Source organism: Amaranthus tricolor, chromosome 1 (genome assembly GCF_026212465.1).
Source record: "Amaranthus tricolor cultivar Red isolate AtriRed21 chromosome 1, ASM2621246v1, whole genome shotgun sequence".
Taxonomy (NCBI): Eukaryota; Viridiplantae; Streptophyta; class Magnoliopsida; order Caryophyllales; family Amaranthaceae; genus Amaranthus; species Amaranthus tricolor.
The window spans coordinates 12,270,257-12,287,420 of NC_080047.1; the positions used below are offsets into that span (position 1 = coordinate 12,270,257).

General features: G+C 28.7%; 1 protein-coding gene across 1 annotated transcript; it reads right to left on the minus strand.

The window, feature by feature from the left end:
* Positions 1-1,520: 1,520 nt before the first annotated feature.
* On the minus strand, positions 1,521-12,387 carry LOC130819368 (glucomannan 4-beta-mannosyltransferase 2-like). Its single transcript, XM_057685315.1, has 9 exons — positions 11,613-12,387; positions 11,145-11,243; positions 10,149-10,401; positions 4,763-4,873; positions 3,640-3,776; positions 3,373-3,486; positions 3,090-3,289; positions 2,777-2,995; positions 1,521-2,496 (listed from the first exon to the last, which is right to left on the minus strand). The coding sequence occupies exons 1-9, from the start codon at positions 11,937-11,939 to the stop codon at positions 2,343-2,345; spliced, it is 1,614 nt and encodes a 537-aa protein (XP_057541298.1). The 5' UTR covers positions 11,940-12,387; the 3' UTR covers positions 1,521-2,342.
* Positions 12,388-17,164: the final 4,777 nt, after the last annotated feature.

A 17,164-nucleotide genomic window follows, 5' to 3' on the forward strand; every position in this document is an offset into this window, starting at 1 on the left:
TTATTAATAATTTTTTATTTATATTTTATTCTTAATTTATAAATTTTTACATAGTTAAATAAGATGTAAATTTATTTTATATCAACTTGTATAAATTTTAATTATACCTAATTGTAGACATTAACAATTAAAATAATACAATAACATATATGAAAAATAATAGAGAACATAATAGTAGGAATGTGGTATGGATAGAGTAAAAGATGTTCATGGGCTATGGAGAGCTAAGGGAGAGGAACATCAATAATCAAACCTGGAAAGTAGAACTTAACATTGAAAAATAACTTTAACTGAGATAAGACTCAATTCTTACTGAGTAATTTTAATATTCAATCTTTTGTTATTTTTGTTTTGAGATTTTCAAACCAATTGATTTCGTACCAACATAATTTGATACATACTCACTCCAATTCAATTTAGTTGTGCTATTTGTTTTTTTGACATTATTTATCAATCACTTTTAATTTGTATTTTATTTTTAATTAATATTTTAAATATAGTCAAGTGAGATTTTATTAATTTTGATTCATCTCTATGAAAATATTTTATGTGTCAACTTTTTTATAATTTTATTATGTTAAAAATTAGATATATTAAAGCCTGAATGAATGCATTCATATGTGTAAAAAGGAAAAAAGAGTCAATTAAATTGAATTGGAAGGAGCATATAAAAAATTAGAGAAATTGTATATTCATAAAATAAGCTGACAAGTGGGTTTACTCCCGGGTATTATTATTTTGCCGCTACCCGCCCGTTTAACTTAGCGGACAGGTAGTTACCATCCAAATATTTAATTTTTTTCCAAAATTAGTGTTCAAGCCTGCCTATTTTTTAAGTCGGATACGTCGAGTGGATTTGACAAGTGACACCCATAAATCATGATATTGATTTCATATACAGAAGTTGAAATATTATACTTCCTCCGTGCTGAAAAACTTGCTACTCACGGTTACTTGCACTATTCATTGTTCAAGCTTGTTTTGTATATATATGGCTAATATGTAAGAAAAAATAGTCAAATGAGATATTGTTTGAATTGTCTAATGATACACTTTCATAATAACAATTTTTTATAATTTTTAGAAGTGTATAGTTCAATATATAAATGACTAAAACAATATATTAAAGTGCATAAAAAATCTAATATAATAAGTATAATGAAACGGAATGAAGTAGAAAGTACTACATATAAGAAAAATTAGGTTCAACTGCTCCTAGGTGCAGCAATCAATAAATAGCCTCAATGGCTTTGTGTACTCCATTTTAAATTAGGTCTTAATCTTTCACTTTTCATCAACACCAGAAAACAACTAAAACCTAGAATTTGATACCTCTAAAAAAACTTAGTCAATTAATAACTTTTGCAAAAACAATTACCAAATCATATTGTTTAAGTGTATACAAGTGTAACCATAGACCTCAAGCAATACTAAGATAAATAAATAAATAAAAAATTAAATAGAGAAATCAATTCAGACACATAATATTTACAAGATTTATCAAACCTAGATTACGTTCTTCTTTAGTGATACGAGCTAGGATTACAGTTTTTTTAAAGACGTTTATAACCAATTGAAGTAAACTAATCATATATATGCAAAACGAAATCAGAATAACTGCACCCGTGTTTCGTAACATTAGATGATATGCCGTATGCCCATCTTTTCAACACAAAGAAATTCATGTATATGTCTTTTATACTAAATTGATCGACAATGAAAAATGGACAAAAATAATCAACAAGATAGATAACCGAATGGGAAAATGAATTCATGCCAAAGAGAAGGTGCAATAGCCTATATTATAACCATTCTTGTGTTGTTTTCCAATCTTGTAAAGCAGTTTTCATACTATACTAGTCTTATTCCTTATGATCAATGATCATAGAACTTCTTGACAAAACTAAGACAAACCCATTAATCAAGATAAAAAAAAAAAAAAAAAAAAAAAAAAAAAAAAAAAAAAAAAACAGTAACTAAACCTTTCTGATCCCAGAGAATGTCAAACATCTTCCGAACAAAAACAAAAATAACAATCTTCATCTATTTCTTCATACACTCTATGCTCTTTCTGTTCTTCTGATTCCTGAATGCAATATAGCAATTCAATATAATTTTCTCACTGTATATTATATATATGGCTTATGACAATGACTCGTTTGAGTCAGACGATATACTAGACATTTGCACGAAAGTTTTGTCGAATGCAATAAACACAATTGTTTATGCATAATCAATACACCCCAGGCATAGATGAAAGAAACGGGATTGTGTGCAAACGCGTGTATTTGTTGTTGATAAGATCATTTGAGGGACAGGTCCTCTTGAAGGATTGAACGATACTAGATGATGGTTCCAACATAACCGAAACCAACAATGAAGAAGGTGATACTTTGAAGGAAGAAGTAGATGTAGTAGCTCCATTTGCCATACATGAAATCGTAGCATCCGACTAGGAAGAGGAATACTCCGACTCCCAATTCCAAGAAGTTCATCCTGTCAAATTTATCCCATGTTAACAAATTCAATTCTTAAGAAATTCCTCACAATTAAAATAGATAGGGTATATAAAATATCTCGAAACTTCAACCATCAGATAGATTTTTAGTTAATGGTTTCTGAAAATGATATCAGAGCCTGATTTATTATACTCTACCAAATATGAGTCCAATTTTCATAATCTTTTACTTTTGATTAGTAGTTTTATAATGTAGTCCATTTAACAATGCGACAGAGGGAGTAGTTGGTTAAAAAAGGGAAACAATGTTTTATATACCTGTCTAAGATCTTGGATCGAGCTTTCTTCACTGCAGCTTTAACACTAACGGGTTTATCTTTGGCATTCACCTTATTTTTCTGAGAATCACCGAGCTTCTCAGTGACAACCCATTCGTTAGCCCTGCCCGCTTCAAGTAGGCCAATGAGTGTAGCCTTAGTTCGGTGCAAGGACATCACATTCTCGAACAAAATCCAATAGAACAACAAGTGAATTGATCTGCAATTCGGTTTTCACAGCAAACTATCAGTGATCACAAAAAAAACTCAAGCAAAAACACAAACTGATTGCATAAATCAAATGGGAAAACCACCTTGGAGTTCCAACAGAGTTAAGAATCGTGATAATCGAAGGGATGTAAACCGATCCCCATATAGGAACTTCAACTTCGGGAATAAGTACGGTCAGAGGAAGAATAATACAGTAGAAGAGAAATGTGACCATATGAGCTGTGATCTTTCTCACAATAAAGAAACTGTAGATCACATACAATTTCTTCCAGAAATTGACATTCTGCAATGCCAAACGACTTAAATTATCGATAAAATTAACGAATTTCATGTGGGTAATTGAGGCGTAACAGATTATGTACACACCTTATTTCTGACAATCTCCATGACCATTTTTCTGAACAAATTGGCCGGGCCACAGGACCAACGATGTTGTTGAAATCGGAAAGCCTTGAAGGTACTTGGCAGTTCGCTTTTTACCTGATGTTTAACAAATAGTCGATTTTACATTAATATGCCAATGCAGGGCTGTATGTTACATATTGTAGTAGTGTGTAGAGTTAATAGTTTTTTGTTTTGGGTTCTGGCATTCATGCCTGATGCCCCTTTGTAGGTTGGCCACGAAATATATACCTGAAGGTCGCCAAGATAAACGAATTTCCAGCCGCGAAGACTAGCTCTAACAGCAAGATCCATGTCTTCTACTGTAGTTCTATCTTTCCACCCTCCTGCCTCATCAATGGCAGCTATTCTCCATACTCCAGCAGTGCCTGCATTTTTTGCAAGTCAATTGGGAATTATTATTGGGTGCTAAACAATGAATTATTCATGTTATAAGCCTAATTTTTGTAACAAAGGATTACATTATTGGAAAAATAACCTGATCAGGACTATGTGTAGTCAACTTTCATGATAAATTTATCATGGTATCAGAGCCGACGGTTTCGATTAATAGAAAAAAATATCAGTCTTTCATAGAAAAAAAAAATTTGCGGGTTCAAAAAGATCGACATTCTCGCCAAATTTAAAAAATTGGTTCACATGTAAGGGCAAATGTTGGAAAAATAAGTCACATGTGACCCACATCGAAAAATAATAGAAACGTTGACTAACATATGAGCTTCATGAGTTACTCCAACTATTACCAATTGGTCTTATGATATGATGTTAGGATAAAACCTTATCAGACTTGTGTGCGATTAACTCTCCTCTTGTGTGAGTCTTGTATACAAATCTAAATTTAACATAGATATAAAAATAAAATAGGAAAAAAACTCTTAACCCATAGGCTAATTTCAAGATTATGATGAGTTGATGAGGAATCATTTATTAAATGTTCAATATTCCAAATATTTTTGAGTAAGTAGTATAATAAGCAGTAATTAATAATTCAGTTAGGGTAGAAGTTGAATTTATTTCCCTGCAAGAAATTATAGTTGTAATTGTACGATAAGAAAATGATGTGCATAGTTTTAGCCCAATTGATATTGTTAAGTACTCCTATTAAAGTCGTCAGCAAACTTATTTAATAAACATTATTTCTTGTCAGAATCCCCATTTTCTTTCTACGATTGTTGTAGTGGACCATTAAACCATTTGTTCAACACTGAATAAATAAATATGGCTTCTTGATTTCAATTAATTACCCTCGCTTGAGATTGAAATTTTTTAATGAGGTTCCATTGATGAGGCATAAGCAGTTTCTGTTTTGTATGTCAGAAGACAGAATGGAAAATAATGGGAGAAATAAAAATACCATTGAATCCAAAGAAGGCATGAGTAGAAGACCCCACTTCTTGCTCTACTGTAAAATGATAATCCAGAGACATTTCTTGCATTCTTGTCATCAGGCATTCATCTGCGTTCACTGCATTTTCAACCATCTATTAGTATTACATTTTTCATCTTAGTAATAGTAATCCAACAAATGCACAACTTTGCAACAACTATCCATTTTGTAATCTAACCAATTAAATTCTCGCAATGGGGGTTTGACGAATAGCTAATAACTTGTAACTAGTAACTGATTATATTGGATGATTTGACTAGCTGATTTTAAACTCGTTGCTATGATAATCTTGTTCAAAAACAGTTTATTTACAATAATAAGTTGCTTTAAATAGTTAATTTACCAAACACTAGTATTGGATTGTTTTATTACCTAATCCTATATTTGTATCAAAATAAGCTAAAATTATCTAATAAGCTATTTTGCAAAACACTCTAAATATCATAGTCGTCATGGTCACAAATTAAATTTTATTTAATTTTTACTTTATTAAATAGAATTATTAACTGCTAGTATAAATGACTTGCACAATAGCTTAAAAGGTGCTTGAAATTTCATTCTGATCATTCCTTGTTTAATACGTGATGGAAGCTAGGAAAATGCAATCAAAATCATTGAATTTTTATCAAGTAAATAACTCGTTTAAAACTTATATATTGGTACATGATATTAAAAGTAATTTATAATAATTGAATTTTTATTGAGGCTATCAAAACCTAAAAGGAGGCAAAAAAAGTTGTTCCATACATTCTACAAGTTGCCAAATTATCATCAATAATTGAGACTTGAGGGGCACTAATTGCGAGTTGGCCTATATTCCTTGCTACCCATGAATTTTGCTTATTTTTTATTTAGGTTTGTTCAATGAGATCTATTATATTTTTTATTTTTATTTATGTATTTTTTTTTTTAATTACTCTCTCTATTCTGATAGGATTAAAGCAAAGAGAAAGTAAGTAGTTTTTAAGAAAAAAGTAGATAATAGTAATAAATAAAGAAAGAGAATGAATTGTGTGGATGAAATAAAACAGAATTAAAATAAATGAATAAGATTAAAAGAAAGTGATGGGTCATTGTCTAAAAATAAAAATAAAGCAAATTAAGTAGAACGGACTAAAATGACAAATGATGCAAATTAGATGAAACGGAGAGAGTAATTATCGACATAAATTTTTTCTTTTCCACAAATTACTTTTTTATTTACTTTTATTTATTTGTCAAAAAGAAATACTTCCTCCGTTCCGTTTTAGTCGCTACATTTGCATAAGCACGGGAATTAAGAAAAGTAATTGACCTATACTGTAGCTGATTGTTTACTTTATATAGTATAGTATTTTATTATTGTTAATTGAAAAAGAAAAAGGAAAAATAGGTTGTTAGGTTACTTTATAGAGTATAGTATAGTATTTTATTATAGAGTATAGAGTAGGATAAAAATAGCGGTAGGTAGAACATTGAATGATTGTTTTATTACTAAAAATAAAAATGTAGCAAGTAATATAAAATTGCCAAAAATAAAAAATGTAGCAGGTATTATGGAACATAGGAATTAAATACTAGTTGTAATTAAAAAAATAATGGGAGAGTGTAAGACCATAAAACAAGCACAAGGAGTGTCGGCGGAAACAGAGAAGGGTCCGGCTGTTTTGAATGAGAGTGAGATGGAAAATAGTGTCAGTGTAGTACAGTACTTTATAAAAGCTTATGGAATTACGGTATGGAGTATTACCACGTGCTTGTAGGGTTGTCCACCTGCTCATTCACTCTACTTTTGCCTTTTCACTTTATAACACTATACTAGTATTTTTATCCAATGCTGTCCACCAAGTATCCGTAAACCGTACACTTCGGTAGTAACACTAAATAATTACGATACCATTAATCTTAAAAGATGGTAGCAGTAAAAATCAACATTGAGAGTGGTTTTAACGTGTAACTATCGATATTTAATTTATAAAGGAATTTAAATTGAGTTAATCTTTATAATTAAAATTAAGCGCATGACTACTGCTACATAGTTGGAAAAAAAAAATTACTTCTTCCGAACCAATTTAGTTGTCCCATTTCCTTATTTGGCAAAGTCTTTTTAGTTGTTCCATTTCTATTTTTGTCAATCTTTTTTTACCTAAATATCCTTAGTTCACACAAGTAATTATGAATATACCTCCACATACCTTACTTATCCAATTACCCTTCACTACTTACCATTCACTACTTACCCTTTACTACTTACCTTTTTTAATGGACCCCACACCATTTTTAATAACCGTGCCCAAGCAAATGGGAAATCTAAAATGGTTCGGAGGGAATATAATTTTCTTATATAAAAACCTTTTTTTATTTTTCACCTAGAGCCCAAAAATCACGGTAAACAACACCGGTAAAAACGTGTACTCTTTCTATATTCTATACTATAAAAATTGGGGGAGGGTTAAGTGATAGTTAGAGGGAGTAATTGTTTCTGTTGCACTAAAAGACAACTTATCCAGAAATCTAGGTTTGGACCTAATTTGCAACAAAAAAAATTAACAGAATGGTGAGATATAAGAAGAGAAAGCTAAGACTAGGGGAGCAAAAGTTTATACTGATTTGTTCCATACTATTTAAAAGTGTATTAATCTTTAAAAGTACGAGTATAATAATAATAGGTATTTTACTTGATAAGTACAATTAAATACAATTATTATTGGTAAATATTTTATTCGTTCTAAATTACTTACAATGTTTGCGTTTTCATATTGTTTAATGCACTAATTTAATTCTTAATATTTTAAATTATGTATAATAAAAAATTATAAAAATTGGATATTAATAATCTTTGCATTGACACGAATCAAACAAGATCACATTTGACTACCTTTTAACTTATAAAATAAAAACATATTACAAATTAAGGGTGATGAAGGAATAGTGTAATATTCTAATATTGCAAGTAATTTAAAACGTAGAAAATACTTGTTAATATCATATTGATTGCAAGCATGCTTTTGTAGCATTAAAGAAAAATAAAGTGTTTTTTAAGAAAAATATAGATAAAATATATGTAATGAAATCAAAAAAAGTGAAATGACCATTTTCAAACCTAAAAATAATGCAAAATAAATTGAATAACCAAATATAAAATGAGACAAATTAAATACGACTGAAACAATGTAACAATGAGGCTTTATTTGAGTAAAGAGAAGGAAAAGAACACTTTAATTATGCTTTAATTAAAATCAATTAGTGGTACATACATTAAAACCAGCAAAATGGCCAATAAAGACAATGTCCTACATGAAGTATTCTTTATAATTTCCAAACATTGGAGATGGAGAAGAAGCAAATGGATCAAGCATAATACAGCTATGACCTTGGGAGCATCTAGATTCTCACATCTCAATTATTTGTCCTCTCTTTTTTTTTTGTCCAATTTTTCTAGAGAATTTTTAATGTTTTGATTTAATAAATAATTTTGATTTATATTTGTAGTTGATTTTAAATTCATTTTATTCTAATTACTAAAATAAAAAGGTTATAACAAAATTTTGATAAACTACTTTTAAATTCAGCTAAAAATCTAAATATTAATACAATAGTTTAAATAACTTAGATAACAGAACAACCAATTATTAACTACTTCTACGGTTCTGCCATATACTATTTCACCATAACAACTATTCAATAACTAATAACTACTCCATAACTAACAATTACTCTTAAATAATTATTTTGCTACAACTATATAATTTACATTTATTATAAAAATTATAATGTATACAATCTCTTAAGTTATTTATAAATCATAGGTATATATAAACAATTTATAGAATTTTGACTTTTACATAGTACAATATTTGGCATAAGATAACTCTTGAGATTTTATAATCGTAATAAGATAAGTTTGCATGACTAAATAAGATCAAGGTCTTATTTTACAATTATTAGTTTTTTTTTATCACACAATTGTTTTTTTTTTTCTTTTTTTTTTAAATCATATAGAAGTATAAAATTGTTAGGTCTGGTATTAGTACTAAATAGTAGGTGTATTTGACTAAAGATTCTATAAAACTATGATATTCCATTTATGGCTGATAACTTTTTCGTGGTTGTTACTTGTTAGCACTAATATTTATGAAAATATTTTGTAAATTAATATAGTATGACTACATCAAAATAAATAAATAAATAAATAAAATTTTTCATATAAATTTGTTATTTAAAATTGTTTCACTTGCCATGCTAATTGACAATGACATCAACATTTTGAAAAAAAAATTAAAATCAATAAAAACAATAGGCGAAAATCAATCTTGTCTCATGATATTTTAATAAAATCCAATAATTATTATATTATATTAATCATAATTAAAAATTTATTTAGAATGTGACCTAAACTTTATAATTCTTTAGAAAAAGTTATCTACTTTCCACTATTCATAGAAAACTTGATTCAATTCCATTGATTTAAAAATAAATTAAAATGACTCAAATCAACCTAATTCTCCAATTATAATTAAATAATAATAATTCATGATTAACACTAGGGAAAGTTGAGGAAGTTGATGTGGTATTGGTATAAGACAAATGTGGGCAATGACGAAACCCGTTAAAGAGGAGAGGACCCGTGATTGGTGGGTACCCAAACAACATTTACCCTTTCATTTTAGCTACAGTTCCAAAGTGTCATCTTTACCCTTTTCTAAACTATGCAAAATACACGAAATCTGAAAAGGATTGGGAGCATTTACTAAAAGCATATATAAAATCTCATCCAAGAGTAGGAGACACATCAAAGATGAATTATGTACTCCACCGACACTTTCTCAATTGGGATTCATATCTTAAGGCAAATTTTTAACATATTTATGTTTTTTTACCTTATTTAATTAATGTATAATTTTAATTTGTTTTTATTTTATATTATAATTTTTTTTAAGAATAATTTGTGAATTATAGTTTTAAAATTTATTTTGACCCTACGAATTACAGCCATTAAAGTATCAAAGTTAACAGATTTAGGCCAAAAATATAAAAATCCAATCACTTAATCTAAAATTCTGACCACCAAAATGTCGGTATTCTTTGTTTTATCCTGAAGCTGTAAACTTTAATACTTTGGTGGTTGTAATTCGCAAAAAATAAACATTAATACTGTAAATTGCAAAAATGTTAAACTTTAGACTGTAATTCGCAAATTATTTTTTTTTAAATTTAATATTATGAAAATATCTTTAATTATAAATAATGTAAACTAAAGTTGACTAATATTTGAGGTCCCTTGATTTAAATGTCTAAAACTACTATTATGTGTTGATTTTTTTGTTTTGGGCCGGAGAATAACAAAAATGTGCAAACTAAAAAAAGAGCTTACCGAATCTCCACCGGGCTTGAACAAGGGCGATTTTAGGGTTGTACATTAGGAAGGGAATGGCTCGACGGAGGTAATCGGGCTCCGGCCGGAAATCGGCATCGAAAATGGCAACGTACTCGCAATGCTTGACGTAGTCTCTCTTTAATCCTTCTTTAAGAGCACCGGCTTTGTATCCACCCCTGGTTTCTCTGATTTGATACACAATGTTAAGTCCTTTGCTTGCCCATCTTTGGCATTCTAATTCCACCATATCCTGCAATTAATTCAAATATATTTAACTATTGCCTACCATCAATAATTAACCTATCATTTTATTTAAATTAAATAAATGTTTAGACATTTAATTTTCAAGACTAATCAAACTCTTAAAGTTACATGATTACTTATTTTTTGACATTGGAAACTCAATTACACTCCATTTTCATCAATCAACTTTTAAGGGAAAGGTTTGATTAATCATGATTTCAGACTATTAAATTATGGTTCTTATGCTTAAATATATATAAATTAATTACATCACAGAAAAATAAGTGTTTTTTCATAGGTATGTTAAGCTATAAATATTAGTTTTTGATGAAATTTCGCAATAAAGATATATAAAATTAAATCTTGTTTCAATTAGAACAATATTTACTTTTCTCAAATAAGGTATTGAATTGGATTTTTAAATATATCTTCTTTTCTTTAAATCTCCCTTAAAAAATAATGAATCACCGATAATATTTAATGTGATACGCAAAAAAAATGAAGAAAATGATGTAATTGATCATATCCTTTTAAGGGAAAAACACAATTCAGTTGGACTCATAAATCGAGTATGGACATGATTTACATTATTTTGATATTCATCGACCATAAAAATATTTAAAATAGTAAGTATTTCACTTGACAAGTATAATTAATATCAATCTACACTAAAATAATAATATATACTATGAACTAAATTTGTACAAAATTATCATATAACTCCAAATTGCGGTGATTTTGAATTATTACCTTGATAACCGGGTCAGTTGAATCATCAAGCACTTGAATCACCATACGATCAGCCGGCCATGAAAGGTTACAAGCAGCACCAATTGACACTTTGTATACCTACTCAATTTACCCATCATTTTTCTTAATTAATATTCATTCATTCTAAAATATGGTTAATCGATAAGTAAGATTATTGTAGAAAAATCATAAAAAAATTGAATTATTTTAAATAATTTTTTCATTAATTAATTAATAATAAAAAAATCAATTATTTTTACTAATCAACTAAAACTGACAACTTTTTTGTATTAACATAAACCAAATCAACCCAATGGCACCAACTCCACCAAAGTCAAACTATTTTCGACCATTTTACTTAACTTCTACTATATTTTTCATTAAAAATTTCACATAGGAAATTAAATAAAACTACTAAATATTTATGTAAATTATTATTATAAAATATATTAGGAATAAATAAATTACCTCTCTTTCATTAAACATAGGGATTTGAATAAGAACATGAGGGAACTTATTGGATCCTCCCATTTCAATATCATCAATAGCATCTGGTAATGGCTCCCAATTATAACGTTTTTCAGGCTTTTTCCAAAACAATTTAACCAATATAATAACAACACCCATATAAAGCCTTTCACAAAACAACATTAATGACATTGTTAAACAAAATACCACACCAAGCTTTAACAATGGTACAATTAATGGTGCTTTAATCATCTCCCACATCAATTCTAATTGTCCTGACATATCTCCTCTTGCTTGTAACAGCTGATCTTGAATCATTTCTGCCATTTTTACCCCAAATCAGGGGAATTTTTTTTAAATTTTTTTTTATTACAGGGTAGACTAACGAAAAGAGAATCAAACCCGTGACAATGTAGATGAAATGGTTTTTTAGGATAGTCTATTTTAGGCAGTTTTTCAGACTGAATGAAGATCAGAAAACTCTGGTGTTTCTATAAATAGAAATGGGAAGAACAGAGGAGATGGTTGTTGCTTGAATCTCTCAATTGATTCTTTTCTTTACACTCTTACTGATCAGTTTTGTGCTACACAATACTTATTTGTGTTGTTTAGTATGAATGTAGTGGAAGAGAACAGAAAGTATTGTGGCACAAGATCAGAGAGAGAAAGAAAGAGAGAAGTAGGAAAGGGGTGGGTGGTGGAAGTGAGAGTAGAGCAAGAGCAAGTGATGATGAGAGAGAGTTTCTGAAGATCTTTTATAGTCATTTTTGTAATATTGCTAATTGACTAATTGGCAATTGCCTTATTGCATTAGTTTCCCATCTCTTTACATGTTGCCTTTTTCTTTTTTTTTCTTAGATGAATTTTTGGTGAGATAGTTAATCAATTTTTGACAATCGACTTATTAGTTGGACAAAAGTATGTTAAATATTTCTACCGTTTCAAAATAGTTGTAATGTTTGTTTTTTCAAGCGATCTAATACGTTAATTTCATCCTTAATATCTTGAGTTATGTATTAAAAAATTATAAAAACTTTATATTAATAATCTTTGCATCGAGACGAGTCAAACAAGATCCCACTTGACTATATTCTAACTTATAGATTAAAAATTAATTACTAAATAAGGGAAATAAGTGAATAGTGTAAGTATTTCCAATTTTGCAACTAAATTGAAACGGAGAAAGTAATTAATAGAGTAAATAGTTTTTGACCAAATAAAAAGTTGGTTTAAAGTAAATATGAAAAAGTTACTTTAGAAAACTTTTTTCTAATAATTTTTTGTTTGGTAGTTTATTTTTTCTCTAGTAAACAATCAATACTAATCTTTATCAAGAATAAGTGATACGTCATATTGCTCTAGTGTGGTGTTAAATAAATAAGGACATGTTACTTATACTAGGGCACCCCAAAGCAACGTGTTATATGGTTCGAGTGTGGTTATATATGAGCAAGGTAAGATTTGAGGTTAAGGAAAATCAAAGGTCCAAGGTCGGGATTGAAATCCCTGGATATTGATAGCTTGATTAGTAGGTTTTGATAGCAGCCGGATATAATGCAAATGAGCAAGATTAACATTATATGTCTACAAGAGAAAATTAGGTTAGAAATAAAACCAATATGGCATTAGGGCAAATGCAACGATAGAAATAGATCCAAGGATGTAGATATGAGAAGAAAATAGCTAGGGCTGTGATAAGCGCTACTCACATTGAATACTTTTTGACAAGAATGATAAATAGAGATATTAATTTCCTAAACTGTAAAATTATTTCAAGAAAATGTGTAGTTATCCAACACAAACACCTTATCATAGATGTTTGCTTACAAACAAGACCAAATGTAAAGAAATCTAAGGCGGAACACATGATTAGATGATGGAGATTGAAAATGAAGACTAAAGTTTTTGTTGAGAAAGTCGTTAAATAAGTTGATTGGAAGATAATTTAGAATTATGATTAAAATTTATATTAATTGAGTTAAAATTATGATAAGTTTAGTCTTATTAAAATATAAATAATGTTAATGAATAATTATAGGAGACACAAATATATGGAACATTCAAACTTGAAATTAAAGTTTGATAAATGCAAACTATATATCAAGTGAAGAACTCAATTTCAATTGGTCCCAAACTCCCAATGAATTGGCTTAACATTTGGTTTATATTTTATCAACTTCACTTCTAACTAAATTTTACGAACTACATTATAAGGAAAATTCAATTAAATTAACTTCTGCAATTTCAATTCAATTAACTTTAATTGTTATAGTTTTAATTTTTACAATAAAACATGATTAAGTAGGAGCACATGGCGGCCCCAAAAACTAGTGTTTGGTAAATTTAAACAAAACTAAGAATTTCGGTGTTAGGATAATTGGTGACTTTAGTGCACTAAATTAATTCTATATATTAGGTGAATGTATAGGGATGGAATCCCATCGGCAGATTAATATGTGTTAAAGTGTGTGCATTGAGTATGCACATTAAGAGGGAAGTTTATGGTGGTGTTTAAGAGTGTGTTTAATGTATTAAATTATGAGTGTATTGATAGGTGTCTTAAGTATGGATATTAAGTTGGCATGATGAATGATAGTTAATGAGAAGACAAAAGGGTGAAGATTTTTGTACAAGGCATCCAAGCATTGGATTCGGTTTTGATTCTTGGTGTTCTTTGGAGCTGTTTATTATGGAATTAAACCCTTGTATTCAGTATGCAATACTCATTAATGTAATCATCTCTATAAATAGGAGGCTATATGCCATTGTAAAGCATCCTCAAAATACCCCAAGCCTTAACACATAGCCTATATCTCTTCTCTATTGTAATTCTCCATTTGAGAGTTATTTGAATTCCTTTGATAATATAAGTGAGATATTATACACCGGAGGAAGTAGCCTTAATTGGGTGAACTTCGTTAAATCTTTGTGTCATTTTATTGCATTATTTTCTCTTACAAACATCGTTTTCATTGAAAGTGTAATTTGTTCATCACAAGACTTCAAACACTCGATCTTAGTGATATCAGAGTTTGAAACACGTTGTTTGACATCTAATATAACATTGTTTTCACCGGGAATTTCAAAGAGTATAACAAAGGGTTATTTAGGGTTTTTAATATTTTCAATACATAAATTTACTCTCTATACCACTAAATTTGTCTATTATTTTTCTTGTTTATTCGGTTCAATAAATTTATCTATTTTTATCATAATCCATACTCTTTCTTTAATTTTCGTTCACATTTAAAATATTTTTTCATTTCATTTGTACACATTTATTTTAAAATTCATAAAATATCACTTTATTCAATTATTTTTATTTCCCACTAAGGGAGTATATGAAAGTGATCTTATTTGGGGGAGGCTTTAAGTTTTGTTGGAATTAGGCATTAGCAGATTGCAGCATAGTTTACAATCCTCTAAGAAAAAAGAAAAAGTAGATTTAGAAACTTATTGCACATCCTTTTGTGATTCTCATTCATTTATGTTTGAATACAGTACAAAAAAGGGAAAAAGGGAAATACACAAAAACAAGTAAGACTAGTATTAAATTTACAATAGATATATTTATAAATTGGCTCCTCCCCTTAAACCATAAAATGGACAATATTATTTAAATAATTGAAAATTTAGAGAGGCAATTAACATCGATTCAATGCACAAAAAATACCTATGAGCAAACCCATGTTGCTTGTTTACTTTTAAAAAAAATTTAAAGAAAAAGTTGCATTTAACGGGCCGAATTTAGATAAAGAATAGTTTATCAGGTTGAACATCAAGTATTCTGTTTGCTGGGACAAATTTTAAACTTACTTTTCATCGAGCAAGCTTCTACATCTTGGTGACTTAAACATCAGATTACTTGTTAACGTGATGACTTGAACATCAAATCACTTGTTGACATGGTACCTGAATATCAAATCGCATACCAAAATAGCAAAATGTATGAATGAAATTAAAAAAAAAAGTTATGGATTATTGTTTAAAAAAACTAATGTAAAATAAGTAAAATATATTAAATTAATAAATAATGCTAAATAAATAGAATAGAGTTAATAAAAATTGCAAGAGACCTAACTTTATTTTAGTCAATTATAAATGAAGGAAAGTAATAATAGCTCTAGCTATGTGAACAAGGTTAGAAATATGAAAATATTAACTACATCAATTCGAACATTATTCGGTGATTATTAATGTTAATTTAAGTCATTCATTAAATGTGCAATTAGTAAATTATCGTTTGTTGTTTTTAACTCAGACTTACGTTCAGATTAATACTAATAAAGATAACCAGACTTACAATTTACATGTATTGTCAGAAAAAAGGTTCAAAACTTCATATTTCATCTAGTTGTGAATCATATATAAACTAGAATTCCAAATGACAAATCAATCATTTACAACAATTGTGTCCAAAAAACTGGCCTAATGTAAGTACAATCTAAAGATAAAAACGTAAAAGTTATTCAATAATATTCTCTGCAATTTTTTTGGTAATTAGTCAAGCCTATTAATAAACAGTCAATTCAACTTACCCAAATCCATTAAAAAACTATCACAAATTGATTGTCTATCAGCCAAAGTATTATATTTCTAGATCGTCAATACTTTATATATTGGTACTAATATGAAAAATTTATTAACTGAAAAATCAACTGTCAAGTAAGTTCGTTGGTGGATCTTGACATTAGTCCTACATTATAGCATGAAATTGAGGTTGGTGAATTAAAGTTTATAGTTCCTAGTACTGTTTTGAGTATGAAGCATGGTAGAAGTGGTCAAAAGTGATGAGTTTTATTTGTCCACTTCTTCATCTTCGCCCGCAATAACACTATATCAGTCTTTTAATGTTTTCCATTATGTAACTGAATTCTAGGCGTGATTCGAGCCTAGATCAGTTTTATATGACCTTAATTTTGCAATCTTATCTCACTAGTTGACGGCTTAAGCATTGATTGTCTTATAGTCACCTCAAAGGAGGACATTTTGGCGCAATATTATCTAAAGTGGATGAATGACTAAGACAAACCCGACATCTTCCACGACTTCTTCTCACTAAATTGACCTATAGGAAAATGAAGATAATTATAAGGTCTGAAAATTTTTTGGCATGGACCCAGACCCTTAGGGTCTAGGGTCTGGATCTGGGTCCAAAATAATTATATATATTTTTGACAATTTTTTAAAAATATATTATACAAATTTTCGACCATTCGTATAAAATAATTTAAACATTTTTTATTAACAAAGATCTTTTAATACTTTATATTAATTGAGCGAGTAAATAAATGAAGCTTTCCGATACTCAAGTTGTTATAACGAAAAAATTATCAAGTATTTTAATTCTTAAAGTATAGATACAACGATCACTTTTCAGATTACATGAACCGATAAAGTTCAAAATCACTTAATATTTTGAAATATAACAAAATTCCAAATCAAACAATTAAGTACATATAATAGCTAATATATAATTTAAAAAAAGATATAAATGGGTCCATGGGTCGGATTTAGGTCTCAAACGTGTGGACCTAAAACCAAACCCAAAC

What these genes read in the sequence shown, in the direction of transcription:
- LOC130819368 (XM_057685315.1), bottom strand. Translation starts at nt 11,939, where the DNA reads ATGGCAGAAATGATTCAAGATCAGCTGTTACAAGCAAGAGGAGATATG. An exon ending in CAACTGACCCGGTTATCAAG is followed by an intron (nt 10,402 to 11,144) that starts GTAATAATTCAA and finishes AATTAATTGCAG; the next exon opens with GATATGGTGGAATTAGAATG. An exon ending in TGGAGATTGTCAGAAATAAG is followed by an intron (nt 3,290 to 3,372) that starts GTGTGTACATAA and finishes TTGGCATTGCAG; the next exon opens with AATGTCAATTTCTGGAAGAA.